This window comes from Aquila chrysaetos, chromosome 11 (genome assembly GCF_900496995.4).
Source record: "Aquila chrysaetos chrysaetos chromosome 11, bAquChr1.4, whole genome shotgun sequence".
NCBI classification, from domain to species: Eukaryota; Metazoa; Chordata; class Aves; order Accipitriformes; family Accipitridae; genus Aquila; species Aquila chrysaetos.
The window spans coordinates 21,982,678-22,010,222 of NC_044014.1; the positions used below are offsets into that span (position 1 = coordinate 21,982,678).

Here is a 27,545-nt window from a genome sequence, read left to right on the forward strand (position 1 = left end):
GTGTTGTGCCCTGTCCTCTCTGTGATCTTATCACAATATCCAGGCTATCCATCTGTAATCGCTTATACTCTGAGCACTGTTTTAGAATGCCATTTATTTATTTGCGTATTGTCCCCTGTGAAAATAATAGACTCAGGTAATTTTTTTTTTCCCCTCCCAAAATGTGTATTTTATTTAGAAACCTAAGTCACAGTTTCCAAAAGGTCTGATGAGATTTAAGCAACTTTGAAAGTTTTAACAAAGTGCTCATAAGTCACTTTGGAAATGAGACATACCACTGCATATACCCGTGAAACTTCACTGTCATGGTGCTGCTTTGCCTGTAGGTGTGTTTTTTTTAACCATGGGGTTCACAGCCTAAGTTAGCTATCCGGTCTTTTCTGTGTTAGACATTGCAAGACATGGGTAACAGAAGTCAGCATTTTGAATAAGTGTTGATGGCACGTGTAAATATGGTCCCCAGGTATTTATAGCTGATGTTCTGAGGAGACGCTCTAGCAAATTCAGGTGTGAGGACTTACCCGCTGCTGCTGTTGAAGTTACTTTCCTTCATGATTAAACATTCATTAGCTTAGAACCTTGTTATCTGAATCTCCCAAATGGACGCTCAGTCATTCTTTCTCTCTCATTCTGTGAACAGTCACATATTTTAAGCGAAGCTTAGCAACATTAGCAAGAGAGGTTGAAGAAGACCTCACACTGTCCTGCAAACTTAGGGTTAGGGTGCTTTCCCAGGAGGGATGAGCCCTGCCCAGCTGAGGAGATAAGCACCAGGGTCTCCAGCGACCAGGTGGTTTACTTTTACCCCTGGGCTACAAAAGAGGGTTTCACTGTCTTTGAGAGATGGCTGTGATAGAGAGCCTGGCAGTACTCTGAACATCTGATTGGATTGGATCCTGTCACAGGGAGAAAATGCCATGATATGATCATTAAGTACATGCTCAGCAGCAACTCTTGAACTGCTGTGGGAGCAGGTCCAGCAGGAGCAGAGGTACCTGCAAGCACCGGACCTCACTGGGTGAGGAAGCAATGAATGAAGGTTTGTGGATGTTAGTAGCATTACAGCAGAGGATCTGTGCACCTAAAAGGTCTAGTTACATCTCCTAGGGAAGGTAGCTTTTAGGCACATTTGACAGTCTTCATCTGGGTCCTAGCATTTTACATAAAATGCATTGTTAGCTAAGTAAGCTTTCTAAGGCTGGGGCTGTCTCTTTTTTTTTTTTTTTTTTTTTGTCAAACTTGTTTCTAGGTGCAAAGGTTCTTGACTAAATCCAAATGAGGACTTTTTCTTCTCTCCAAATGAATTATTTCTATTAATTGTTATGTGTTTGATACTACAAATACACAGGCATTTTTTTCAGCATGTATTTATTGTGGAGAATGAGAATAACTCTGTGTTCCATAAAGTATCTGGCTCATTGGACACTTGCAGTACAATGTGCTAAGTTTTGTTGTTGAGGATGTTTTCTTGGGGAGCGCAGTGTGCTTCTCCAGGCACCCGTTCAGGTATCATTGTGCCCAAAACACTGTGAGTCTTACTAATACATTGTGCAAAGAAAAAAGGAAGGAAGAGAAAATTACCAATACGAAATAAAAAAAAAAAATAAAACTGAAGCAGGCCAGAAGACTTTCAGGTTGGTTGGTTTGTAAAATGTAGCAACTAGTTTCACAGTTCTGCCTTTAGTGTTTCTTTCAATAGCATCTCTGGAATTTTATTTTTCTGCAAAGAATTCAATTGTGAACACACTTGCAAAAAATTGCACTTTTTCAGTGGGTGATCAGAATTTTACAGTATTATCTTGTAAGGCTTTGTCTGCTTTCCAGTTTCTTTTCTAAATGTTGGGCGAGGCTCAGTAGTTCCATTATCCTGGTAATGTCTTCATTTGAATTAATGCAAATTGTGCATATTACTAGATATGATGAATGAGGGCTTGGGCCAGTTCTGAGTAGGAGATTTGCATGCCAAATGTTGATTGAGGGAAAGGGATGTGGAAAAACCTGAAGGGATTTGCACAATGTTATCTCAGTTGTAGTTTTTGTCTGACTTACTCCAAGTACTAGACACAGGCGATGTAGAAAGCCATAGCTGCTCTTCTTTACTCAGTGTCTTATGAGTAAGTTCCTGTTAGTGCCGAGTGATTTCAAAGCAAGTGTTATGGTGTCACTCAGTTCTCTGTTTTCTTCCTGTTACCCCTTCATCTGCTTCTTGCTTTTGTTGAAAGAAACACACAAACAAGTATTTCCAGAAGGGAAATACAGTTCTTTCCATTTAGAGCTTTGTGCTTATAGAAAGTCTGTGTCATCCTTTTGGCAATATCAGGTTAGTCAGTAGGAGTCTCTCCTCAAAAAGAAAGACCTTACGTTTTGTGTGAGATTAAATTGCTTGAACAGGATGCTACGGGAGTTTGAACAGTCCAAGAGCCTTCATTAATTCTGTTATCTCACTCTGAACTCAAACTGTGTAAAAACTCCTAGCATCTCTGGCTCACTGTGCAGTCATCAGGGATGCCATGTGTTTACCAGGAGACCTCATACAACAAATGCCATAGAAACCTTGAGCAACCAACTGTCAAGTCTTACCTGGACCTTGTACCATCTTTGTAACCTGACACACCTTTACTGCATTAGCAAAATTGTCATCTCAGGTGAGCCCATGGCATCACTGGCTTGGAGGCAGTGCCATTAAAATGGGAACCTCGCTTTCAGAAGTGCCATTAAAATGGGAACTGTGATGGTCATAAAAAGATTAAAAACTTTCAGGAACATTTTGGCTAATTGAATGTCCTTTTTGCATTACATCAACAGTGACTTGTGCAACTACTTTAGGGCTCTTGTAATATTAGCAAAGAGATTGTTACTAGAGGAATAAGTTTCTTCCAAAGATTGGCTGTTAATGTAACATTTCTATCAACTCTTTGGATCTGATTCACATTGCTCTTTAATTTAAATCTTAGATGTGTATATACATATATAGGTGTGACATCATAAGAACTATAGAAATACATATGTGGAAATGAGGATTTTTAAAAAATGAAATTGTTAGCTGAACCTTTAAAGGAGATGAATTAAAAAAAGGATAGTCAGGTATCTTGGGCAACAAGGAGTTGATGAGAAAATAAGACTAATTTCAGACTTTCTGTGCCATACTAATTACTTGACAGCAATGGGTTTTCATGAGGACTTGAGCTAAAAATAACACAGTACATTTCCCCTATCCAGACAGTGGCTTTGGTCACCTTATTCTTCCTTTGTACACGGCTAGCCCTGGAACTGGAAGTGAGTGAGAAGATGGAGCATAAAAATCCCAAGTAGCTGAATACAAAGTGAATCTGATCCAGATAGAGTTTATCATTTGCTTCTGTAGGTTATTGCATTAGTCTTTACATGTTTAAATTCCCTTTATAGTGATGAATAGGTAATAATTCACATAGGTTTGTGGATTTGTTTGGACTGTGTCTCTGCAAGGTGGCTACTTCCAGCTCCTGACTGCCAGATGCACCAAGATCGTGGTAAAATTGAAAGAGATAATTCATTTTGCATTGCAGTTGCATAAAGGGGTGTATAAGCAGGAAGCGGCTGAGTTTGAGGTACATGATATGACAGCCTGTGACGAGGGACTCTTCTGCAAAGTGCTGTCTGGTCCTGGAAAGAAGTACGAAATTGCAGAAGTACTGACTCAGTGCGAAACCCGAGCCTGGTAAAGAGTTTATTGATGCTGTTTTTACTGAGAAAACCAGGAGTTGCAGGTAGATGAACATGAAATGGAAATGGTTCAAGTGCTGCCTATTTCAGGAAAGAAGATTTGAAGAATGGGAAACAATCTGACCATGTTATCTACATTTTCTAGCCATCATCCAGAACTCTTTGTGCCAATTGACAAGAGTGAAGCGGAGAATATTGGGTGTGGGGTGATAGGCAAAGATGAGGGCAGTGTTTGAAACCAGCATTGTGGGAGAGAGGAATCTCCATTCACTTAGCCAGGAGCACAGGGGTATGACCAACAGTCACTGTCTGTCATAGCTGTGGCTCAAGGCACTGTTAATGTGATTTCTGAGAAAAGCCACTCAACATTTTTCAGTCTCCACAGCTGGTTCAAAATCATGAACCATCAAGGGAATGAATTTACCTTTACACATGATCCTTTTAGCTGTTCTGGATAGTGTGGGGGTGGAGGCATTGAAGAGTCAGCAACATAAACTTTCAAAAAAATGTTTAAAATTAGTATATTTATTGGCTCTACAGAAAGAACTATCTTTTTTTCTGCTATGGAGATGCAAGGAAAAATGGCAAGTGTCATTTTAATATGTACGTTGAAATCTCAGCTCTGTGATTTTCATCTCAGTTCACATCCTAGCAGACAGATGCTGTCAGCCCAAGCTTGCTAAGGACCGCCATGCTATTTGTGAAGCAGTTTGTTTGTTACCACCTGATGTGTATGGGTGTGCTATTGACATAAACATTGCAAATTTTTGTTTAAGACATGATGGGCTTCCTTTTTAAAAGAAACAGTTCAATGTCTTTTGCTTTAATAGGCATGGGGAGAATATAGCTCAGAAAGATTAGTCTGTTAAGTATCAGCAAATCAAAATAAGCACTATCCATGCCCATTTTAAATATTTGAACCTAAAATTAAATTAGGCTGCATAGTAGAAGAAATTCCAATATCCTTGTTAGTATGAAACAGCCTCTTATGAGTTGCAGTGTAGCAATCATGGCCTGACAGTTTCAAAGTTGATTGAAGAACATCTTTAGGGAAAGACAGGCAAGGACAATGTTCATTGTCTGCAGGGTGGAATTCAAAGCCTAAAGAGTTTTTTATTTTTCTCTGGCTTCTGTGAGTCAATTAGATGTGACAAACTTTACAAAAGCTGGTATTTTTATGTAATGGGTTATGAGAAAACTGAGGTCTGTCATCCCAAACTTTGGTGGACAGATAGATGTCTTCATCCCAAAATGATCATCACAGCTGGTAATTCATGGATAGCTCATAGAAAAGGGTACTTTGCATCAATAATGTGGGAAGCTTGGGTTAAAGTGGGAGAGGAAGGGATGCCAAGGGATCCTTCTTATGTGTGTTCTTCCAGTCACGTGTGTGCAAGTTCCTATGAATCTTTCTTTTGTAACAGTTGAATTAATAAGTGCCATCTGAAGACATTTTAAAATTACTTTTTTTTTCTCCTTTCTCCTGTCGGGAATTTAATCTTTCTTCACTTTTCAGTTTTGGTCCTTATGTGAATTAGCCTTTCTCTAGCAAGTAAGACAGTAACAATGGGCATATATCAAATGCCTGGTGAAGGCTAAGAAAGTGCTCCTGAAAAGAGCAAGCAGAGTGTGGTGTCTAGATCAGGAGCCAAGTGACAAAGCTCACAGAGGCAGGTGAGTCTCTACAGGCACTGCAACGTGTCGATGCAGTACCTCATCCTTTTGATATCAGCTGCTGGTTGGTTTTTAAGATTGCTGACTGCATTGAGAAAAACCACAAGAGAATGAAGTCTCTACTTGTAACCACACAAAGCTTAGCAGGATCATCTGAGCAGAATGGGCTTTGGCTGCTGCTCCCATGGTTGCCATAGCCCACTCAGCTTTGTGACAATAAGCACTTGGCTACTCTGGTTTGCCCTGAGGTGTTTATACTCTTGGAAAGTGAGAGTCAATTCCTGATCTCTTGAATTGCCTAGCATGACATGGTGTCTTACTGGTCATATTTGAAACAATTACTCATTTCTTCCTATGCTGGTATTGCCTAACAGTGCAAGTGCCACCAGAACTGTCATTTGCTGGGTGCTCTTCCCACATGCAGTAAGAGACTGCATGCATCCCTGAGAAGTTAGTCCCATGGGGGGGCTGAAGTACCCGTATCTGGGATAAGTGTTCACTGTCCTAAATCTGTTAGGCAATTTAGCAAGGCACTTAAGTCAGCATTCATAACAGCCGTTGTGCTGAGCCAGGGGTGCTTAGCATGGGCAAGAAGTGCTGAGGGAAAGCACCATGTCCACAGCTGTCCTCCTCCTGGGCCTGGCCATGTAGCTGCAGCACTGAAAGCAGTGTTGTGGGAGAGGTGATTTACACAGTGAACCGGTGCCTGACCTTGGTGTGTCTAGGTGACTAGTTCTCTGTGGCCTTCAGTGAGGCCACCCATCACACCTCAGTAGCTAGAGCACTTAGCAGCTAAGGTGGGCCAAGCGGCTCCATCCATTTCAAGCCATCTGATGGTGAAGCCCTGAGAGGCCAAATCATATCTGTGGGCTGAGAACAGACCTACCACATGGAAGAAATGCTGAGCTTGGTAGTCAAAGCCATTGTAATTCAAATGGAAGGAGAAAATGTTCACTGCTACTTCTTTGTAGCCTTGCTGGAGCAGTCGTCAAGAAAGGGAAAGCATGGTATGCAGTTGCTTCCTCAGCCTGACCAGGTTCAGAGCTGCAGCCCTCACACCTCAGCAAAGCTTGGTGTAGGGGCAGCACCAGGACTGGTCTGCTCCTCACCTGGATCATTGCATGGCCAATAACTCAAGGTTTCAGGGGCCTGTCCCTGTAGGCCACTGATGAGGGCACTCCTGAAGGAGCAGGTATGGGTGGTCCTAGCCTTCAGTACCAGCTCAGTGGAAAGACCCTGTGACCAGACCCTTAGCATGGGAAAGGGCTAAACAGACTAGCTGCTGTGCAAGTCTGGGCTGAGGTCCCTCCATGTTGCGGGAGTCAGGCCTTTGAGTTAACTCCAAACTGAGGAAGGAGCTAAACCATGTTTCCACATGCTGGCTTGTTTACAGTGAAAGAATGAAGTGCCTCCAGATGTAGATGGGGTTCTTGTGAACCTTGTTTTCAGTTAGCTACTTAAATTGCTTTGTACATCTAAGCTGTACAAACATAAAATGTGTCATTGTCCAAATCTGAGCCAAGTGTACCATTGTCCTCGTTTTGAAAATGGAGAACTGAAGAAGACCGGCCACAGGAAGCCCAAAATAAAAGAGATTTACATGGCCTGGATGCTGTCCTTAGTCGGAAGCACATATGACTAATACACACAGGTCTTTAGATTCCTAGTCCAATGTGTTAATCTCATGATCATCTTTCCACTCCAGTTGCATGAACAGATGTGCCCTAGCAATACCACTTTCAGCTACTGCTAGGAGAGCAGTAAATGATTTCATGGTCTGCATGTTTTTGTCAGACTTGCAAACATTTCAAGGAGTAATATAATTTTTAGGTTGCATACAAAAATGTTTCTCCATTTCTGGAGTGTTTTGCATGTTCTTGTTTGTTCTTTTATTAATTTTTCTGTTGCATTGCAGTCCAGTAATGGGTCTTCTTTTTCTCACCCACCAGAAGCTGGAAAGTTCTGTTGTACCCATGCCATATCAGGAAAGGCCAGGTATGCTTGTGTTGTGCTTCCTGCATATGCAGTGGATCATTGACTGTATTCTGCTCTGTAGGTTGACTCCTATGACGTGACTGTGGAAGAAGACCTTGGAGAAATTCAGCTAATAAAAATTGAGAAACGAAAATATTGGTACCAGGATGACTGGTACCTTAAATATATGACCGTCAAAACGCCAGTGGGTGACTATTTGGAGTTCCCATGTTACCGCTGGATTACAGATGAAAAAGAGATTGTCCTTCGAGATGGAAGAGGTGAGAGCCATAAGACACCTGATCTCCTGCAGAACATCCAGAATTATTCTACCTCTCCTTCCCCTTTCCTCATGTATCTCCCAATCTTCTCTCTCACATGGAGACCCACTGCCAGTCCCCTGCTGCATCCTAGGGAATGGGCTTTCCCTGCTGACTAGAACTGCTTTCTGAGCAGTTCATTGGACTGGGCACTGGCAGTTGAGTTGGATATTTTGGGAAGCACATGCAAGGAAGAGTCCTTATGCTGGCTTGTTACACTGGTCTTGAATTTGAAGGCTGACCCTAATGCCAGATTTTTGTCTGCTCCACATCTCCATTGCTGGAAGCCCTTTTGATCTAATTAGAATTAGTGTCCTGTCTTTGTTTCATGCTAAGCCCCTAAGTGGCCCATGATTAATTGCCTGTAAATTGTCTTGTTTTCATGAGAGTGAAATAAAATCCCAAAGTAGGCTGCTCAGAAGGTGCAAGGACTGACTTGAAACAGCAGCTTCACTTTTCATCCCTTCTTTTTGCATGCTGTCAAGTCCAGGAGAAGGCAGGGTGAGATGGATATGACTGCTGCAAGTAGTGGTGACCAACTGAGGAAAGTGTTACAGCACTTCTGTGCTGTGTTCAGAGTGGCCTGTTGGACCTGAAACTTGTGTTTTAACTGTCTCTGACTACCTACTTGCTGTGATCAGGCTTGGGGCAGACATTTGTCACTGATGTTTTCTTGTTCCCCTCTGTGCTTCCTAGGGTAGGTTGGCTGCTGTAGTGGTCTGCAGCATGAGTGCCTGAAAACAGCTGAAACAATATATGAGATGGTAGGAAATAAATGTTTATCTTCCCATTAAGTTTTTGGCTACTCCTGGCTGAAGAATTTTGCATATGAAGCCTTTTGTCCTATAATCACAGCTATGTGTCAGTTTATTTTTGATCTCCAGAGGGACTTTCCATTTTTCATAATTTGATTTATAACAACTGTAACACTTTCATGGAAAGCAGCTTTGCGTGGCTTTCAGAGTATGGTGAGGTAAAGCACAAAAGCAAGTGAAACCCTATTAGTAACTTGAACACAACCAGCTGGAAACTGTTAGCCATGTATGTTATCAGTTGTATTACCTCTGATATTTCCAACTCCAACCCCCAAACAGCTATTTCCATGAAACTGCTGGCTTTATCTGCCTTCCCATTTGTGTATGTAAAGTGAGTCACATACCTTGCCCTTTCTCTGATCACTAAGGAAGTCTCTGTGTCATTTAATGGTATATTAAATACATGGTCAGAAGAGCAAGCTGTCTAGAAATGAAGCCTCACTGGGTTTTTTTCCTGTTCTCATGATAAGAAGATATGATTATTGCCCCAGGCTGACAGCGGAGAGCACAGCTCAAGGAGAGAGGATAGGAGATGTTTCCTGGAGACATCTTTTAGCAGAGAAGATTAGCTGGAACAATGTTGTGATTTCTCTTATTGATGAAAATTCCCTTAGACACTGAAATGTAAATTAATTCCCATGACCCTATTCAGACCGTTTAACACTAGATATGTACAGCAAGTGTCTACACTAGGAATCCAGGTTTTATATACGGTTGAGACAGATGTTCCTAGCTTGACCTAACTGCCCCTTGGAGGCACCAAGTTTGGAGCTTATCTCCTTCCACAGATTCTCTAGGGACCTGTGTTTCTACTCGAGGTACTAAATTGGATCATGTAAGCATTTCCCACAGAAACTTTGTAAAGGTATAGATCAGAAGTTTGAAGGTTTGGAAACTTTGCTCTCCTTCTCAAGACCTGGGCAGAGATAGGTAGAGGAACCTCATAAACCTGTCTCTTTCCTCTGTTTCACAGCAAAGCTCCCCCGGGATGACAAGACCCAGATTCTCAAGCAGCACAGATGCAAAGAGCTTGAGACCCGTCAAAAAACGTACCGGTGAGTTTCCTATAGCTCCCCAGAAGGTCTGGGGCCTGTTCTCATTAGGTCAGAGTTTGGCAGAGTATGTTCAGATTATCATATTGCTCTAGTTACTGGAATGCTGGAGAAGAGAAAGCATCAGTTACCATGTTGGCTGTATATGGTTTTTACTTAGATGGAATTCACTGTAAGTGGTGATCATCCTGGTGCAAGTGGCATTATGAGATAACATGAATCCCAGATAAGCCTATCTGGAAGGCCTAAGTGGGAATTCACTGGTACAGTCTCTGTGTGGGCCCTCTGGCACACAGTTGTACTTTCAAGGAAGATTTGAAGGCAGATTTCATTTGCCTTTTACAAGCAATACTCCAGTTTTGGAACATGATCCGAACATGTCAGCTCTTACCGGAGCTTTTTGGCTGCTGCAGCAAGCTAGTTTTCATTGTTTCCTGCACCAGGGTGCAGTGGAAGTTCTGGCTGTGTTTGAGTGGACTGGAATGTGCTATCAGAACACAGTTATGACACCCACCTTTACACTGTCATAGACTTTTTTTCCTAATCAAGGTCACAATGAGAAAATGCTATCTTTTATCAGTGGGTATCTCCAGGAGGCATTAGACATTTCCTTTTCCTAGAGACATACTCTCTGTTAAAATAACAAAAGTTTCTTGCACTTGCATCTCCTTATCATGAGATTAAGGATCAGAAGGACAGAGGGTCCATTCCGAATTGATCGTTTGAGGCTTGGTACATGAGTTGTTGATATCATTTGACTAAGAAAGGATCTTACTTACAAATGATGGGAAATAGAGCAGAGGAAAATATAGTTCAAAAAGAGGCATGGCACAAAATTTTATTTACGTATGCAAAAAGGAAGGCAAAACCATTTGTAATTCCAGGGAAACAGCTATTTACAATTCAGATGCATAACTGATAACACACAATGCAGTCTGTGTGTGGTGGGCAGTTTGGAAATACCATTGAAACAGTATTCTTACAAATCCCCTTCTTTTGTTTTGAAGTAAAAATGGGACACAGTGCAAGAACATACACGGCAGAGAATGTGTGCCGTGACCATTAGGAGGTAAGGCTGTTCTGAGGAGCTGAATCAAGACTGTCTGCATCTCAGAGTTGCCTTTTGGAGGAACCTAAATACATGTCTGAGTACTTTTAGCTGCTGTATCTCAGTTCCGCAAAAAATGTAGCCCCAAGAAAGTGTGCATTGGGCAGCTGTCTGTCTCTCTGTGCCCTCCCCTCCCAATACATTTGAAGCTACTGCCAATTTCAACCAAATGTGACAAGTGTTTGGAAATATCACAGGTACTAAGTTGCTTCAAGTTTTGTGAAGGTAGGTGGCCAGGTAGATGCCTTCCATTCTACTTCAGGATTCTGTAGGGTACTGGTAGGTATTGATGTGGTACAAGTCACTATTTTTGGCCCAAATGAGTCTGCCACAAATTTACTTTATAGATTTGAGCCACAGAAGCAGTGTAGGTAAAGGAATGACACAGCTCTCATGCTGGTAAGGTTGTATGGTTAATCCAACCTCTCTTGCTTTCTCAGCTGGAAGGAGTGGCATCCGGGCTTTCCCCTGAGCATCGACGCCCATTCTCACAGTGACCTGCCTCGTGACATCCAGTTTGACAATGAGAAAGGAGTTGACTTCATTCTGAACTACTCTAAAGCGTAAGCGTTTGTGGAACTTTAGGAGTTTTGCAAAATCTATTTTGGGGCAGGGTAAGGATCTGATCACCTTTTAGGTTTCACTGAAATCTCACAATTGGATTCTTTTCTCCCAGCTGGATCCGCAGTCAATCAAAGTAGGAAAGAATTTGAAGGGATTTTTTTTTTTTTTAAATATCAATATTTTAAGCTTTTCATGTTGGGAACTGACTGAGCCTCTGCACTCTCATTAGACACTGTTTTGGCTGTAGACGGAGGGAGGAGGGACTGGTGAAAGGCATAGGAAGAAGGACTATTGGCACATGATACCTTAGGCTTTTGACTTAGTTCTCAGAGTCGCCCCCTAGAGATACTTCTCTACCCGACTATTTGCAATAATTAAGTGTTTCAGTCACATACCAAAAGAAGATGGTATCAATGCACCCTTGAGATCCTGCTGAAGAAAAGCTGTTCTCAGCAGCTCATTAATTAACCACATCTGAGTGTAATCTGCTTGGGGCAACAAAGTCACCATCCACCCACTTGCATGTATCATGTCATTGAAAAAAACAGAGTCCTGGCCGTTGGATGAGCCTGAATAATCAATCCTGCAGAGCTCTTTGAAATCATACAGGGTTAATGAGGCAAATAGGACCCCTCTGGCCTGTGAGTCCCCTTCTGATCTGTCTCACATGCCCAGGTCACATCACACTATCTCAGACAACCCACCATACTATCAGATGGTGGGATAGTCTGAGATGAGACAAGGCTGGTCCAAGATGACCCGCAACTTCTACATCTGTGACTCTGTTAATGTGCTGGTCTCTTCGTGTTTTGGAAAGGTGTTCCACCTGTTATTTGGGTGATCAGGTAGAGATTATGTCATCAAGCACAGGTTGGTGAGAACTAGGGAGTTTAATAGCCATACTGAGAAACTTGCAGCTGCTAATAAGAGTGAATACTTGCTTATCTGAGTCCATCTGGGCAATTGATGGTGGCAGAAACCTTACATGTTAGAGCATTCTTAGTGTTACATTTATGCAGGTGAATTTCACTACCAACACAGAGTTAAACTGCATGGCTTGTTCTGAGAGAATCTACCTGCTTGTTTTCTAGTTTGGAGAATTGGAAGCTTCAAAGAACACATGTTTTTTCTGACTGTATTAGCTCTGCTCTGGACTTCTCCCTCCCTCCTCTCTCCCCCACACCGGGATCTGTTTTTCACAATGGAATGATGCTTTGTAACATCAGCAAATCTTTCTTCTTTTTTTTTCAGCAAAATAAATCTCCAGCAGGTGTGAACAGGGTGATGGGTGTGTTTCCACAGCACATATGGCCAGGTGGACCTGGATCTTTCAGAGCTAATTGGAGTAAGGCAGCTGAATAGCTTTGAAGACCAGGGTTCTCTAGCTTTCTCTCATGCAAACTAGGATGTTAGGAGAATAATGGAACAGGCTGAAGAGTGCGTGCTTTTGTAGCTTTTTAATGCAGTACTAGCTCTTAAGCCAGAGAAGTGGCTGTGAGGTCACACAAGGAGTTAATGGTACAAAAGACAGATAGACGCTTCCTGCCCCCAAGCTTACCCAATGGCACATGTGTTGCCTCAACTTCATATCTATGTTTAGACTTCCGAAGAACCAAATCTCTCATCTTTAATGTGAGCCAGAAGTTGAGGTCCTTTCTCACCTCATGAAATACCTTATTCCTCAAGTAGTCCTTTAATATTCAGTGGATTCTTAAAGCTTTAAGAAGTTTTAAAGAATCTGGGGCCTTGACCATAGATCCTTGGAATACCCTAGACTCTGATGTTCCTCTTCCACAGACAGGTATTAGAACCCAGCCCTGCAGGGGCCTTTTAGTCAGCAGATAATGAACTTGATAATGGCCATCAGAAATAGTTCTTTGGGAAAATAAATTAAAAAAAAAAGGCAAGAAAAATAAGCAAGAAAACTGTGGAAGTTTACATAGTGTTGTTTAAAGGGCAAGTCAATTTTTTTATAAGGCCAGAAGAGATCATTCTTGATCTGTAATCAGGACTTGAATACAATGCAGGCCAGATTACCACTGCCAGTCTCTAATTCTTAGTTTATCTTCCCTCTGTGTGCAAACTGATAAGTTAAATTATCAATTTGAATTTATCAAATTATCAAATTTTATAATTTCACTTTCTTTACCTCCCAGAAAGTGCTGGGAGAAGACCCTATGCATATCTGTGAAGTCTTCTGAGATTCAATCAGGTGGGACAACAATACAACCTGTTCACTGTGAAACAGAGTCAGGGGTGAGGCCATCCTGAAAAAGGCAAAAAACCATCATAGTTGTTGTGTTGTGCTGTTGTGAATAAAACTGTGGCAAAACCAAGAAGAGGTTCCAAGCAAGGCAAGAAAGCAAACACTGTGCAGCTCTTCTCTTGGCCCAGCTTCAGGAAAGAGTCTAGCTCAGAAAACACAAGGAATAACTCCTTTAAGGGAAGAGAAGAGGTGTGAAAATACGCAAAGCCCATGGAGGATCATTGGGATCTTCTCTTGTTACCCTAGCAATGGCATGGTATTCCAAACTTACAAATCCTGTGTTTTCCAAGAGCTGTTGCTTCTTGCATGGTGTTAACCAGTGCAAAACAGCTGTTTCCCAGCTCATTTAGGAGACCTGAGTGATGCAGGAGCAGCAGCATCTGAAAGCCGGAGATGACTAATTTGCCATTAGTAAACATAACCAATTTGGAGGATACGTTCCCTTTCTAGAAATCCCATCCTGCCAGTCAGTAGCATATTGTCAGAGATTCTGAGTGGCAGCTAAGTGAAATTTGCAAACAATTCAACAGAATGCAGGAACATCTATTTTTGTCATTGGCTGTAAGGACACATCCCCATGAAGTAGGAACCTGAAACTTTATTGAAGATAGCCAGCCATTCTGGAGAACTGATATGACACAAAAGAGATTTTTCCAAGGAACAAGAATGCTTCTTGCCTGGCACATTTGGCTGAAAATCCAGACCTATGTCTTTGGTTGGGTGAACCGTGAAAAGCTTTGGAGAATGAGTCTGATAGCCCCTATCTAGCTACCCTGTTGTGCTTTGGGAGCTTGGGACAACTATCTGCATGAATGGAGTGGAGACACATAGGGGAAGGCATGGGGTCTTCCTTCAGTTTGAGTGCAGTAGGAAGGAAGACAGGGAGGTGTGTTTGGAAATCCAAGGGCAGGTATAGCAGTGGGCAGCAAGCACATTTAAGGAAAAATATGAGAGCTGTGAGAGTTATATGAGACTTAGGGGGTAGTGGAAGAGGGGAGGGGAAAGCCCTTTTGCTTGGGACGTGCAAAACTGAACTTAAAAGAAGGAGATATGTCTCAGAGATTCCTTCTGCTGTTGCAAGGCTGGATCTTTAGATGCTGTTGGCAGTGGATAATTCTTTAAGTTTACAGGATTAATCATGTGTAGGTGGGCATAATCCTGAAGGTTTCTGGTGCTGATGTGACCTACACTAAATGGAAACCCTCATCCTGGATTCTGTGCCAGAAACTCAGGCTTGCGTAGCTATTTTGGACTAGTCTTGCATTTGGGCAGATTAAGTTCTACAAGCAAGTCTTTGCCATTTTTTCCTTGCTCTGGTTTCTAGTATGTGCCAGAGACATCTGAGAAGTACTTGATTTCTTGGGGAAAACAGGTTTTTATTTCCTAAGTCCTTTGGAAGTTTGTTCCAAGGTAGGAAATGTGAAAGACTGCTTCCTTTAGGAAGGAATCTTTGAAACATCTGAGAATGAATGTATGCCTGGCATTCAGCAGGTCAAACCGCAGCAGGTTTGTGACTAGATCCCAGGTGCTGTGCCTGCTGCTTGGTTTGATCAGGCTAATAGCCCCAGGTAGGAAGAGCACCCTGGGCAGGAGAGGAGCAGTACGTACTGGTTCATGTGTCTAGTGTTTCCTAATCTCAGAGCAGTTCTGAAGGAGGGCAGAGGCTCTATAAGACCTTTAGTGGAAACTCTCAAATGAGACAGTCTCAAGTAACTCCTCTCAAGCTACTGAGTTATGTTGTTTAAAATCACTTAAACTTCTGGTCAAGGTCATGCTTCCTCTTGAGGTTCATCTGTGATTCAGACACCTAGTGTCTATCCAGAAAGTCCTGCCCAGTAGTTACCCTCTCTTTGATCCCTGTATGATCATTCTGTGTCCCTGTCAGGTGTGAAGAGACCTCTGGAGAGGTCATCTCCTGTTCCAGGCTAGACAGTTGCCTGAGGTTTACTCCCTAACATGTCTCCAGGCACCTCTTAACCTTGACTGCCATCTGCAGCAGTAGAAACAGTCCATTCTACACGCACCCTGTCTGGGCTCAGTGCAGAAGCAGCTCCTTTATCTGGGTTAGGGTCATGCTGGTCTGGAGTCCTCCTCCAGATTACCACTTGCTGTTCTTCCAGGCTTTTGTTCCTCTTCAGTCACTTCTAATCTAGTTCTTTTTAAGGTGCCTTAGTCTAAGTTTACTCATTATAAATCCACCCTCCTGAGATTCTTCCTCCCTCAAATTCTGTTTGGGAGGATTTCCTGCAACACTGTGACCTTTCTTTACTCCATTATCTGTCTTGCTTTTCTTTGTGCGATGTGGGTGCTTTTCTTTGTGCATTTGTTAGTGGAAGTGTTAGTGGAAATCCAGCTTTCTTTTTCAAATTCATTATTTGCTTTCTAGTCAAAATAGATGATTTCTATTTAATAAAAACAGTTTAGCATTATGTAACAATTTAGGACTTGTCATCTCATATGAGGTGAACTTGCTTGACTGTTGTAGATAGAATACTTTGCTGAATTAGCACTTTAAGTCAGATGTTTCCGGCTCCCAGCCCCCCACGTTCATGTGATGTCTGCAACCAAGTGACTTGATTCCTGAGGTTAGAGATGAGCATCAAGTTTAACCAGCATTAACCTCTATTTACTTGAGCAAATAGAAAGCTCTCAAAACTCAGGCCTCACGCTGTGTGGGATCCAGTCTGGCCTTGGTCACTGAGATACTTACAGGAGCTGTTCTCTGTTTAGGAATACTGACTGGACTGATCCTGGGTTATGTTTGTTCGGGCTTTGTGCAAATCACACGATCTCTTTGTGTCACCATACCCCTTTCTGAACTGGTGCTAATAATGATCTTGGAACTCTCAGCTGATGCTAACTACTGACAATGTGTGAAGCACTAGTTTTTCTGACCATAGTTTTTATATGACATAGGTCTTAAAGCACTGCCATTGTAGACTGCCTAGAACAACTCTAGAATGGAGTTCAGTAAATGCAATAGCAGGGACTGGGCCCTTGAGATGCCTTTCAGGCTTGTGTGTAAAGGTACAATCACCAAATTTAATTCTGTAGGGTGACCAATCTCACATTCCACCACTGAAAAATTTATTGTGTGCAGGTATATAAAAGGGTGGAAAAGAATGGGGAAGAGTATTGAGAAAGCTGGAGATTATTTTTTTCAGAGATGTTTTGTTTTGTTTTATATTTAGGATGGAGAATCTCTATGTCAACCGTTTCATGCACATGTTCCAGTCCTCCTGGAGTGATTTTGCAGATTTTGAGAGGATCTTTGTCAGAATCAGCAACACAATCTCTGGTGGGTTTGTCAGCATTTGCTCATGTTTGCATCATAGAATGACTAATTAGTTGTCTTGTACATATCTGATTAGAATGGAAGTGGCTGACCCGCACTTCTGCTCTCCTATGATTTTTCATAAATAAAGTGTAATCTCAGACTGCTGATCACACCAGCAGCCTGCAAGACCAAAAAGTGAAACTAAGACCTCACACAAACTAAAATTACTGGGAATCGCTCAGTGGCCTTCTCTGTCCTGAGCTATACTGCAGGTCAGGCCACTTGGGCATCTTAGTCCCTTTTGGCTTTTAGAAATGTATTTTCAGATATGTGCAAGTCTCATAGGATAAATTTTCATAAGTATCTTGCATCTAAACCTAGAGATAGCTTAGTGGGAGCGCTTTTCAGAGCATATTATCTTTTACGGCATTTTTGAAAGTTTGGTCATGTGTGTCCCACTTCAGCCATCTAAATACATGGAAAATCTCCAAAGAGGTATGTTTGGAAAAGTTTTCCGCTAAAGGCAAGTACAAGGGTGACCACTCTTGCCTATTACACAGGCTAGATCCAAGTCTGTTGCCTAACATCCCAGCGATGTGCTCAGTCCTCTTTGCACTACTGATAATAATCCTGGCTTCTTGACCCTGTCCCAACAAGGGAAGGGTACCACTACCTCAGTTCTGCTGTCATAACCTCACCTGTAGCTCCCCTCAGTCAGTTCTCATGGGCCATTTGTGTAATGATATGGGGCAGCTCAAGTGCTTTTCAGTGGGAAATTTTTCCCAACGGGGGTCATTTTGACAGAATTCATTTCAGGCATGAAAGCCCATGTTGTTAGGCCAATAGATCTGGGGATGGGTTGCAAAGAGCTGGGGTTGACTTGAGAGCTATAACTTCTTCACCTGGTCCTGCTGCAGCCAGGACAGGCTGTCAGACCACAACCCGAGGAACAGTGATTCTTACTGGAAATTAGTGTGAGCTAGGCCTGAAAAGGCTTGTGGCATTTATCCAAAATGTCATCTCTTTTAAAAAATGTGTCAGAATTAGTTGTGCATACTGCATTAAATGTCCTGCTGTGCTTTCCATTTTATACTTGCATCTTCTTACTAGAAGACAAAAATCCCTCTCTAAGAGTGTGAGTTTCACTTTTGTATTCAGGGCCATTCAGTTTCTGCAGTATCTTTCATACTGTTAAAAACTCCATTGATGTAGTATCAACATATCAAAGACAAAATTTCTTTAACCCTTTTCAATGTGGAAATCTTAGCAGTTGCTTGAAAATGCACTAAAAAGAATTGCAGACAGACATGGGTTTTGAAGTTCGTGGTGTCAGTTCTGTAAAGCAGGGCTGGTAAGCTTTTGATTTGTGAGCCAGACCCAACCTTCCACCATAGCCCATGATTACATTATTTTACTTTATTTTACTGTAATATTGGATATAATAGATACACAGTGTGGGGCTCCACAAATGTGTGTGAATAGCCTGTTCAGACTCTGCAGAGTTCCTCCTGCTCTGAAGTTTTGCTCCTCTTCAAGCTGCCTAAGAACCAGTTAACAGAAATAAGACTAATTTCCCGGGTATAAAATAAAGCACACAAGGTGGCCAGAGCTATTAAAAACTAATTACAGCAATTTTTTACACTTAATAAGATTGCTTCCTAAAACTTGTAATACAAGAATTAGATATGATCTACAATTAATTTAATTAATAACATTTCCATACTCATGAGGAAAGCTCCAATTCTGTGAGTTTTAAACGTTAAGCATCAGTCTCAGTTACGTTAATGCAATTCTGAATCTGCTTATTTGCAAGCCTTGGCAGAAACAAGGCTAATGGCGAAGGTCATTCAAGGCATTTTTCAGTCATGCAGTTTCTGTCCAAGGTGATGAGTCATTTTTTGCTTGGTGTAGACTTCAGATACAGCTCCAGACTCATTATGCAATTGACAGAGATGATGTAAATGTCAACTTTAAGTAAACTTAACTTTTTTCTGCTCTGTTAGAAAGCATTGTGAGTTTTGAGACCTTTTTTTTAATTATCACTGCATTCCTTCAGGCCTATCTTTTTCATCCTTTCACTCTTTGTAGAAAAATAAATTGCTTTCAGAAAAAGTTCTCCCTTGTCTGAAAATAGGCAATAGTGGAAAACTGTACTTGCTTCGTTTTTCCCCTGAAGACACCAATGGGATTTTTCACATTTAATCATGTTTTTTCTGACTCCGAATTTGTAGGCTGAAGTTGCGACATGACATTATGAAACAGAACACTGCAATTGTGGGAAACATCCAGTAGTACTACATATGTAACAGTAAAGAGATGGAGTACCCCAAACTATATTTTATTAAGAAGAGATGTTAATCTGGGTTTACATTAGCAATTGGAAAACAAACAGAGGAAAAGAAATGTTAAACAAGCAAAAGAACAAATGAGCAGTTTTACTGAGTCAAAGTCAAAGTCAGACCCCTTCCCCAGGTGTCCCTCACCCAGGTCCACCTAAGAGAACTGCTCCAGCCACTGCTGTTCTTTCCCTACCCACATTGCTCTGTATTTCTCTTCTCCTGCCTGTGCCATCTTTTCTGGACTCATCCCTCTGTATTGTATACCCTGAGAATTTGAAGAGTGAGATTTAAATATATCATGGAAGACCTGACAAGGTGGTCTGCAGATGGAGAGAGTATTTTTCATAGGAGTGGAATATTTTACTCCTCATTGCTTCTGTACATGGAGAAACCAATTATTATCAATTTAATTCTTCCCAAACTGAAAAGCAAAGATTATATTGTCCATTTAACTTAAGTGATTTTTCTTAAAATTCTATGGCACCTTTTGAAGCCTTTTCTTGCTACTTTCTTTAGTCAGAGTTGCAGTGCAGTATAACAAAAAGTGGGGAGGAAAGGAGGAATCCTACAATGCAGTGGGATATTGATGCAGTGCAGTTATTGATACTGCAGACTTGGTTTTCCTTTAGAATACGTGATGCAGCACTGGAAGGAAGATTTTATGTTTGGCTACCAGTTCCTGAATGGATGCAATCCTGTGCTGATCCGGAGATGCACAGAGATACCCAAGAAGTTGCCAGTGACTATGGATATGGTAGAATGCAGTCTGGAGAGGAACCTGACCCTGGAGGAGGAAGTGAAGGTATGGCTCTGAGTCAGGTTGGACTCCATCTGTTCCTTCTCATATCCTCTAACCTGCAAACCCTGTTCTAACTACCTTCAGCCACATCTCCTCTCTTCAGGCTGTATGGTTGATCATGGCAAAGCCAGTTGTCTCTGCAGACTGGCGACACTTCTGCTGACTGTTTTCTCCTGCTGTCCTGGAGTTGCAGACCATGCCTTTCTCTAGGTCCAATCAAAGAGATGTCACCAGGAGGTGAACAGTCCTTTTTCAGCGGTTTCATCTGAAAGGTTAGGGATCGACCGACTGCCTCGGAGGGGAAAAGTGCCTCTCCCTTTCCTGGTAGGGTCTTACCCTGTTGTCACCTGCAGAGTTGAACTAACATACTGAAGAAGGGTTTGCAAGTATGGTGCCTTGCTTTTGTTTGTATGATGAGCATGGGGGTCTCTTCAGCTGGCAGTGTGTGAAACTTGTTTGCATCTTAGTGTCACTGCATGAATGCCAAATCAGACTCAGCAGACACAAGGCAGGTAGTTTGTGTAAAGGTGCTTGCTGTCTCAATGGCATCATCCCTGAGCCACCATGAGCAAGGGGTGGGCTGGTGGCCGCTCATAACCACAGGGCACAAGCCAGCCTCTGGCCAAGACTTCCCAATCTTTGTTCCAAGCCTTGCTGCTTGCACTCTGTTAAAGCACATCATGCTTTTTATTTTTTTTTTTTCCCTCCCCTCAGCAAGGAAACATTTTCATTGTGGACTACGAGCTGCTGGATGGTGTGGATGCCAATAAAACAGACCCGTGCACAATGCAGTACTTGGCTGCACCCATCTGTCTGCTGTATAAGAATCTGGAGAATAAAATTGTACCCATTGCAATACAGGTGGGCTTACTGTCAGGGTCTTTAAAGGGACGCATTGCTTGTTGTCTCATCTTAAACACAAATGACTTGGGGTTTTGTATTCTTTTTATATCTTTCAGCTTGGTCAAGAACCTGGGCCAGACAATCCCATATTCCTTCCTTCAGATGCCACATATGACTGGCTGCTAGCTAAAATTTGGGTTCGCTCATCTGATTTCCACATCCACCAGACAGTGACCCATCTCTTACGGACACACTTAGTCTCAGAGGTGTTCAGCATAGCTATGTTCCGGCAGCTGCCTGCTGTACATCCCCTCTTCAAGGTTGGTTCTTGCATGAAGGGATATGTGAGTCAGGGAGGTTATCGCATTAGTTTGACAAAGCAAAAGGAAGTCCTGATGATAGTTCAGCTGAGATAGTTTGGCTGGCTGCTCTGCAAGGCAACATACAGCTAAGCCACCAGAACTTCCAGGACTTCAAACATTACACCTGATTGCTGTTGAATTCAATCAGAGAGTTTGCCTTCTTTCATTGTTCGTCCCATTTCACAGCTCTTGGTGCCACACATGCGGTTCACAATAGCCATCAATACCAAAGCCCGAGAACAGCTTATCTGTGAATGTGGCCTTTTTGACAAGGTAAGTAATCCCCTTTGTGAATCTTCATTATTCTTCATGGTTCTCTATGTGTTTTTATCCTTTAACCATCACATATTGCCTTGTTTCTTTACCTTTCTACTAAGGGGCAAACATAACTAATATCAGCTGAGAAACTGGCACACAGAACTGATACCTTGGTGTGCTAAAGATGTTATCTTTTAACTCTAAGTAGCCAATTCAGAACTGGTCAATGTCAGTAGTGAGTCAATATCTCACTTACTCATAGCTGATGTGGCTTTGGGGTTTGAGTATAGGAGTGCAAAGTAACATAATATGCACATACATCCCTGCACATATATGCACACAGTTAAGTCCCTGATTTCTTTTAAGTACTCAGTTATTCATCTTGGGGCAGGGTGGTGAGCAAAAGAATTTGTAATTGCAAAAGGAAATTTGCATCAGAGAAAGACGTGTAGATAAGATAGATTTCTAAGCCCACAAGTAGTGGGTATAGATTCCAGCCTGTCTTCTTGAATTGCCATAAACAGCAGATCTGCAGATCTGCTAGGATTAAAATTCAGCTTTTGTCTGAGTCAGTGAAACATAGCCATATATCATGGACTGTGGTGCAGCTTTTAGGTCAAATCTGAACATCTAAACCTGACTGCACTGGTATTTAACATGTGCCCAGCCCTTCCTCCCATGGCTCCCCCAGAAATGGCATGCTGCATCTAGGAACCGCAACAGGTTGGCATGCAGCAGTCTCTGTGACAGGATGCTAGCAACAAATGGGAAGTTTGGGGAGGTTTCAGAAGCTCTTTCAAAGAGGGAGCCTGTGTTTCAGGACAACTCTGTCCTCCTTACACCTCTGGCACCAGACAAAAAATAGCATCCATGCTGCAGAGTTTTTCACCCAAGGAGAAAAGAGAGGTTAAATCCAGGCACCTTCCTTGTCTTCTGTACTCCACTGCTGACTGTGGAGACCTGGCAGGCACTCCCATCCCTTTGAACAGAAGCATAATGTCTGTACCCCATGCATGTGGCATGAGTGTGTGGCTAAGACCTGCCAGTGGGGAGCCTGGAGTTCCAGAATTTGTTGGTTCCAATGTAGATGCACAACCAGAGGACTATAAGTGTAAGCCGACTATTGCTACAACACTAGCATCATATGCTATAGAAAAGCAACATTTGGGAGCTTTTGTGCAGTGATTATCTAAAGAGTTTTGCAGTCCTGTTTGTTGTGGACATGCTGCGTTTTCCAAAAGTAACGTATGCTGAAACTCTGGCCAATCCTCATCAGTAACCACCCAGCGGGATTGATCTCCTGGCTTAAATCCCAGGATGGCTAACGGTAGCCTGCATCCCTAAACACTTTCTCCTAAACCACTCTGTAGCAGCCGTGGGGTTTTTAGCAAAAGTCCTGTTCTAACGCACTCCTGGCTGCCTTCCTTCATACACATGCTGGTTCTGGAGCATAGGGCTGGCAGAAAGTGCTTTGAGTTTGATACTTCGATGTTGCTGTACTTTATTCCATTATAAGCAGATGCTGTACCTGTGGAGAAAATGTGGATATTAACAGTGATTCATGGGAGAGGTATGAAATCTGTGAAGTCAAAATGCACAGTTGCAGTAGACCTCTGCACTTTGGTACTTTTTTTGTGTGGAGATGTGGTTTTCTCCTTGAAAAACAGATTCACCAGCATTTTGAATAGCATCTCCTGCGAATTTGGAAAGCCAGTCTCAGCAAAAAGTGAACATAATCTCCTACTGTTCCTGTCTTGCCATTCTTCCTACAGGCAAATGCTACAGGTGGAGGAGGACATGTACAAATGGTGCAGAAAGCAATGAAGGATCTGACTTATAGCTCCCTCTGCTTCCCTGAGGAGATCAAAGCTAAAGGGATGGACAGCAAAGAGGATGTCCCCTACTACTATTACCGGGATGACGGCATTAAAGTTTGGGAGGCTATAAAGAGGTAAGAGACCGTAGGTTTAGAAATGGCTAATAAAGTCACTGTCACAGAGACACAACTTCATTTTCTCTCTGATCACTCTGCTCTTCATCACAGCCTTGTGAACAGCACCTGGGCTGTTTAGTCACGTGGTGCCTTTTCAATCCAGCATATCTCATCTGAGCAAAAATATATGGTCAAGCACACACCCTTGTTAATTCCTGCTTTTTTCAGCCCTGTTTTCTTGCATTCTGTATTTCAGAGGCCCCTTTATAAGTATGTACTCTTCTATAGGATTTCACAGAGTTTAGTGAGTTGGAATTTAGCCCTGCAAAGGGAGTTTAATTAGCTTTTTGGTTTTAGCTATGCACAAACCAAGACAGAACCCAGCTCTCTGAGCCAGGCATGTGAGCTCATCAAGGTTCTTGTGGAGTGGAAATGTAATCTTGGCTTGCATAAGAGTTGTGTCTTGAAACTCAATAAATTAGGCATTAACTGATTTGAGCAAAACCTTTCTTAAAATGCCTTAAAATTGCAAGGCCCAAGTTTTTTCAGGAAGGGCAGCAATTCTGAGTCAGGAGAGGTACTGCAAGGCTGCTCGACCACACCAATGTGGCTCCTTTTCAGATACGAAACACTGCCTCAGAATGGAATGATTCATATGTTTTTTATTCTACAGTGGCATTTCATTTAACAAACATATTTTTGCATGGCATAAGTTGCTTGCTAAATATGCAGCTGTTTCTGGTCACATGGCTTTTGAAAAGCATGTTCATTAAAAATCAGATCTTTTATGTACACAAAGTAGGGGGTTTATAATGCAAGCATAATATTTAAAGTGTTGGGTACATCTTTGTCTCCTGTGTTTTCTCTGTGTTTTGGCAAGGGGTTATCTTGCAATATTTCCTGCAATTGTTAGTGCCCATTTGAGAGAAAAGGAACTTATAACTTTCCTGTGGTTGTTTTCTTGATGTAGTCCGGTTTTTGTCCCTATTCTCTTTCCTGTGTTTTCTTTGCTGATTGAGATATGCCTTTTCAAATACCAGATAGTACTTAGGCAACTCAGTTTAGTTTGACTGTTTGTGGATGTTAACCTAGCTGGAGGAAGGTGTTACACTGCCTCAAACTGAGAGGTTCTTCATAAGTGAATAATTTGGTTTATAAATGGCATGGGCAGTACTCTTTTGAGTGTGTGATATCCTGACTCACGAACCCACAGTCATGCATGTGTCTAGTCACCATGAATCTCCTACACTCTGCAGGGGTGTCAGTCTCCACTCTTTTGATGAAATAACTTCTATCCCCAGCACTGCTTCACATGTGGTAGGTGGCCTAGACTTAAGAAAGCTGATAAGGTTGTCCCTATAGAAACAATGAGGCTCACATGGCAAATTTTTAAACCCCTTCTTTAATAGTCAGCTTCTTATTTCTGATCTAACTGCAGATAGATATTCCAGCCCAAAAAGCCTCACCCACAGTTCATATACTAATTTATATTTGCATGGAAGGGGGTCTAAAATACTGCCATTGTGTAAGAGAAGGATTACCTTCTGTATGCATTTGTCACAGGTGCCAGTTGGTGGATGTAGAGCTCATGCAGGGCAGCTTTATCTCTGCACGTTGCAGGGTTTTTCTTTTCCTTTGGCTTCCTCTGGAAGCCAGAATTACTTAAACTCTTGGTTTTTATGCAGTTGTTTGTCTGCCTCAGTAACAACTCTTGACCTGGTTGGCTAGTAGAAACCACAGTGACAGATTTGTAAAGGTCTCCAAATTGCAATAAATTGATAGCTTATTAGGGGAGAAATCTGTATTGGATAACAATTCTTAATCCCATCAGTCAGCTTCTGCAGTCAAATGTTTCACCCTCTGGGTTGTTGTCAAAATATTTAGCGAGAGATTATAGACACCTGCAGAGCTAACAGAATATCTCAGCATACCTCAGGTAACCAGTCATTCAGTCATGAAATGCAAATCTTCAGGAAATCAGGCTTACCTATTTTTGCTGCTTTCAGAACTATTTGTATTACCTTAGTGTTTCAAGAGCCTTTCTTTCTGAGGTGAGTTAGCCTGGGAAGCTTTTATAGAAAGAGGGATTTTGAGAAGAAGAACTGAACAGGGAGGAGATGTCTGCTGCATGCAGTGAGTGTAGGAAAAATCTCTAGACCTCTTCTCCCCGAGAGAAGTTTCCTGGGCTACCCCCACTTTGGAGTATGCCACTTGAGTTTTGTGAAAGGATGTGCGGTAGAAGGAGATGAACTATTTGAATGGTATTCAGGAGCAGCTTTGGAGTATCCCACATACTAGGGATATGCCAGTATCACAATTTGGGAACCCCTGTTACCAGTGTGAGAGCCATGTGGATATGCCAGGGGGAGTCTGTATTAAGTGAAGAAAAGTGATGAGAGAGGTCTGGGCAGGAGCAAAGCCTCAAATAAGAAAATAAAGCACACAGGACTGTTCAGGGGATGCAGTGTGGTGCAGCATCTTTTTATTGGGGGAGGAAGTGATGCTGCAGTCAGAGATGAATCAAAGTTGCCTCTGTGCATTTCCACTGCTTATGGGAAGGAGGTAGGAGGGTGTTGAGACCTGTTCTTGCCCTTCTCTCTTTCCCCATGCAGCATCTGCAAGGTCGGTAGAAGGTCTTCAGGGAATGACAGGCTTGCTTTCTCCTTTTTGTTTTGTCTTGTTCATTTGTTACTGTGTCTGCAGTTTTGCAGAGGATGTGATTCAAATCTACTATGAGAGTGACGAGGTGGTGTGTGAGGATGTGGAGCTCCAGGCGTTCGTCAAAGACATTTACGTCTATGGGATGAGGGGCGTGAAGGCCTCAGGTAAGGTATGGTGGCCCAGCCAGGTTTGCAGCTTGTCGAGTCCCTGCTGACAGCAATGCTGCATGCACAGCATGCCTTGGACTGTTGGAGACCCTCTCCCTTCTTGGCCCAAAGATGCTCATTTTTATGGGTCAGACCCTGGATCAGGCCCTCCCTCCCTCAGGAGACAGCTCCTTCCTTTGCCACAGATTCTCACCATGATCTTGGGCAACTCATGTAATCTGTCTGTACACTGGGGCTTGGTCCTTTGATGTTGTCTGCTCATGCTTTAAGCATTAGGGGAGGGGCTGTCTGTATGTGCTGTTGGAACCACCACGCAGACTGATAGAAATCACAAGGAGCAGCGAGACCCCCTTGAATCCTCTCCTCCAAACCTTGCACGAAATAAGAACAAGAAAGAACCTCCCCAGGAGTATATTGCTACACTTTGCATTTGTTCAGCATCTGTGTCATCATTGAGCTGTTCTTCTCTCTTCAGGAGAAGATATTCATAATTCTTTCCAAGAAATACTTTGTTTTGCTCTGTCTCCTCTCACTGCCTCTCATTTCTTGCAAACCATTACTTGGCTGTGGGAGCTCTCACCCATAACACGGCTCTATTCTCCCACCTGAGTTAACACTCTCCTGCCTTTCCCTAAAGATGTTTTTTTCTTTCACTCACATTTTGTCCAAGAAGGTTTTCAGGAATTTATACAGGTGGGTGGGGATTCTTCATACTGTCCTGACTGATTTCCATCTGGAAGCACCTGTTGGCCAGTGATTTGGGGCAGATGGCTTTGGCATTGCGTGCACACATATTTGTGTGTGAGACCTCCAGGCAAAACTGTGATGTTTCCACTCATTACCAGTATGCACTGGTGTATAACAGCCTCCTGGGCTCTACCTGCCTGGACAAGCAAAGGATTGGGGGACACCTAGTTGCTATCATTTTTGCTTGTCTAGTTGTCTCTTAGGAAAAGCTTAGAAATGGCCTGCTAGTAGGAACTTCATGCCTGACCTAAGCATCTTGGTATGGGACAAGTACTGAGCCTTTCCAGGGCTACAGCTGGGGTGGGACACTCTAAGCACCACTGGTGGCAGGACTGCCACTAAAGGGGGAAACCTGCCAGGCTTGCAGCATCCCTGTCTGTACTGCTGCCACTCCAAGGGCTGGGGCAAAGAGCAGGGAGTCTTGGCTGGGTCTGTAAAGAATGGAAGGAAGATAAATGGGGGAGGCTGTTGCACCCGGGCCCAGCCCTGCAGTCTCCGTTCCTGCCCTGGGAGGGCTGCTCTGACTGGGAGCATGCCAAACCCCTTTAAAGATGAGCACAATGTGCTTAGGATAGCAGGACGCAGGAGGGAATGGTGCATCCTCTCCTCTTCAGGCTTGGTGGCTGGCCAGAGCTACCATGTGCCTCTTCCCCCTCTCAGGTTGAGTTCATGTCTGCATCAGGT

At 42.7% G+C, this 27,545-nt stretch overlaps 1 protein-coding gene across 4 annotated transcripts in view; it reads left to right on the forward strand.

The window, feature by feature from the left end:
* The window catches only part of ALOX5 (arachidonate 5-lipoxygenase), a 38,425-nt gene that overhangs the window by 4,418 nt on the left and 6,462 nt on the right, over positions 1 to 27,545 (forward strand). For 3 of the 4 annotated variants that reach the window (XM_041127409.1, XM_041127408.1, XM_030031063.2), the window contains exons 2-11: positions 7,433 to 7,631; positions 9,459 to 9,540; positions 11,086 to 11,208; positions 16,667 to 16,773; positions 19,721 to 19,893; positions 20,605 to 20,751; positions 20,850 to 21,053; positions 21,282 to 21,368; positions 23,126 to 23,304; positions 25,990 to 26,111. In XM_041127409.1, the coding sequence (XP_040983343.1) occupies positions 7,433 to 7,631; positions 9,459 to 9,540; positions 11,086 to 11,208; positions 16,667 to 16,773; positions 19,721 to 19,893; positions 20,605 to 20,751; positions 20,850 to 21,053; positions 21,282 to 21,368; positions 23,126 to 23,304; positions 25,990 to 26,111 (1,423 nt within the window). The remainder of the gene's footprint in view (positions 1 to 7,432; positions 7,632 to 9,458; positions 9,541 to 11,085; positions 11,209 to 16,666; positions 16,774 to 19,720; positions 19,894 to 20,604; positions 20,752 to 20,849; positions 21,054 to 21,281; positions 21,369 to 23,125; positions 23,305 to 25,989; positions 26,112 to 27,545) is intronic. The other variant, XM_041127410.1, reaches the window with a different exon arrangement.